The sequence below is a fragment of the Fukomys damarensis genome, unplaced genomic scaffold (genome assembly GCF_012274545.1).
Source record: "Fukomys damarensis isolate Sample0158 unplaced genomic scaffold, DMR_v1.0_HiC HiC_scaffold_14, whole genome shotgun sequence".
NCBI lineage: Eukaryota > Metazoa > Chordata > Mammalia > Rodentia > Bathyergidae > Fukomys > Fukomys damarensis.
In genome coordinates this window covers 54,723,217-54,725,834 of record NW_022900926.1, presented here as the reverse complement: position 1 = coordinate 54,725,834, position 2,618 = coordinate 54,723,217, and the positions used below count along the sequence as shown (strand labels likewise).

General features: G+C 47.5%; 1 protein-coding gene across 6 annotated transcripts in view; it reads left to right on the top strand.

The window, feature by feature from the left end:
- The first annotated feature begins 1,698 nt into the window (after nucleotides 1-1,698).
- Nucleotides 1,699-2,618, top strand: part of Mdn1 (midasin AAA ATPase 1) — a 160,629-nt gene continuing 159,709 nt past the window's right edge. For 4 of the 6 annotated variants that reach the window (XM_010633238.3, XM_019208824.2, XM_010633237.3 and 1 more), the window contains exon 1: nucleotides 1,709-1,917. In XM_010633238.3, the coding sequence (XP_010631540.1) occupies nucleotides 1,819-1,917 (99 nt within the window). In that variant the 5' untranslated portion in view covers nucleotides 1,709-1,818. Of the gene's footprint in view, nucleotides 1,918-2,618 lie in introns of all 6 variants that reach the window. The other 2 variants (XM_010633240.3, XM_019208823.2) reach the window with 2 other exon arrangements.

Sequence of the window (2,618 nt, the reverse complement as noted above, 5' to 3'; positions counted from 1 at the left end):
TGGTGCTGGCTTGTAATCCTGGCACTTGGGAGGCTGCAGCAGTAGGATCATCATGAGTTTGAAGCCAGCCTGGACTGGACTATATAGTGAGTTCACAGCCAGCCTGAACTATACAGTGAGACCCTATTTCAAAAAACAAAAAACAAAAAAATCAGAGTTCATTTCGCCTCAAGCCTACTCTGGGAAATTTACCAATTTAGTGAGTCCCTGACAAAAAACAAAACAAAAACAAAAAAACCAAGAAAGAATAGGGATGCAGCACAGTGTGAAGGCCCTGGATTCATTCCCCAGTACCAAAACATAAAAACAAAAATTAACCATCAGAGTGGAAATGATGGTGGGATGAAAATTTATAATCTCAACCCTCCAGAGGCTGAGGCAGGAGGTTTAAGTGACTTCAAGTCTATCCTGAACTACATAGTAAGATCCTCAGAAAAGAGAAAGGGAAAAAACAAATTAAAACTAAGACTACCTATCACATCAATGTGGTGCCTTAAATTATGTCAGTGAATTATATCTTGGAGTTCGGAGAGGGCTGGCTGAAGATTATCATATAGAGGTTTTTTAAATTTTTTATTTTTATTAGTAATTGCTTGCAGTACGTAATGACATTCATGGTAAGGTGTTGGTACTCAAGATATCTTAATTCCTTTTTTTTTTTTTTGTATGGTGGTAAATTCATGTAATCCCATCACTGTGGGGATTTCAAGTTCAAACCCAGTCTGGGCAATTTATCAAAGCGAGACTGCCCCAAAATGAAAAATAAATGGGGGCTGGAGAGGTAGCTCAGTGTGAATAAAATATTTCCTTCCTTTTAGGAAGCTTCCTCAGGTCCCTTTGCAGCCAGTACTCTCCCAGAGCAACCATTCGTTTAATTTTGTCATCGTTGATTAGTTTGGCTTATTCATGGCTTTCATATGAACGTATTTTATTTTTAAAGTATTTTTAATAGACTTTTTTTTTTTTTGGTACCCGGGATGACACTCGGGTCCTTACGCTTGCCAGGCAGGCGGTGGAACCAGTGAGCTAAATCCCTGGCTACTCTCTTCTTTTTAATGTCTTCAGCATTCTGTTGTTGGTTGTGTCTTTTGCTACAGGTGCTTGCTATGTAGTCCAGGCTGGCCTCAAACTCAGGATCCTCCTCCTGCTTCAGCCTCCCCAGTGGTGGGATTACAGGCTGGTGCCACCGCATTCCAGGTCAAGAGTATTCTTTAGTATATATACCGTGCTTGTTGAATAATTGTTTCCAATATTTATATAAAGTGCACTTCAAGAGCTGTGTTTGTCACACTGGGACGTGCCCCGCCCGACGGTGTCTGGAAGTCCTTGTGAGACGAGCAAATTTTCGAAGGCTAAGTCCTACAAAGCAAACGTGCTCTTCTACATAGGATCCCTTCCTGTGCTGAATGAAGCAGCGTGAAGGAGCATGGTGAAGTCACACGTCCATAGGCCTCACTTCATAGCCCTGCCGGTAGAAAAGTGTCTCTGAACTTTCACGCACTGCGTCCGGAAGTCTCCCGTCTCTTGTCACGTCAGGTCGGAGGGAATCCATCACGCAGGAACGAACCACCCTACGCACGACCTTCCGGCTTCCGTTCCCCTCCCCCAGCCTTTCCGCCGCCACGGGGGCGGAGCCGGCAGCGCCCGCCTTAGCTGTCGCGCGGTGGTGACGCACTACGCCCAGAAGTACCCCCACGTGTGCTGCTGTTCGCCGGCTTTCGGCGGCCACTTTCCCTGGGGGCGCCTTCGGTGCATCCAGGGGTCTGCGAGCGCGAGAGGCGAGCGCCGGTGGCCGCAGGAGATTCAGGTCCCGGGGCCATGGAACACCTGTCGTTGGAAGTGGCCGCCGCAGCGCGGCTAATCGCTGCTAAGAACGAGAAGAGCCGCAGCGAGCTGGGCAGGTTCTTGGCCAAGCAGGTACGGGAGTGAAAGGAAGAGCCGTGAGCTGGCCCCCCGCCTCCCCTGGAGACGTGTGTTGTTCAGGGAGAGGAGGGGAGCGGCATATCTTTTTACTCAGCCCTCTTCCGGGCGGCGGGTGGCGGAGGTGTCGGCGCATGGGCGAGGCGGTGAGCGTTGCGCATTCTCCCGGGGAGGTTCTTCCCCTTCGCCCCCCGCGGGCGGTCAGGCGGCGGCTTGTCTTCCCTGCCGAAAGAAATGTGCTGGGTTTTCTGAAACGGGTGTTAATGTGCGCATTACTTAAGGGTGTGTAGTGTAGCCACCTTTGACACCTTGAGCGGGTTCTCTTTTTTATTTTTGTCCCGTCTTTTCCGCTGGCCAATCACAAGCATTGATTACGTTCCTGCTGTGCGTAAGTCAGAGTGTAGTACGAAGCAGATGGATACTTCTGCGCAAGTTTCTGCCCCAAAGGAAGTTTACTTCACTTCTTGAAGATAGCTCATAAACACAAAGCATTTGAAGGACGAATCTAAACAATTCGTGCTAACAAATTAACTGCAGGAATTGTGAGGTGAACTAGTTTCCTGGGAAATGAGTCTTTGGCTGGTGATTTTAAGAACCTTTTCTCATTAATTACCTCTGCCTGAGCTGAACCCTTGATAGGCATTTGTTCATGTTGCATTTTAATTTTTTTTTTTTTTTTTTTTTTTTTTTTTTTTTTT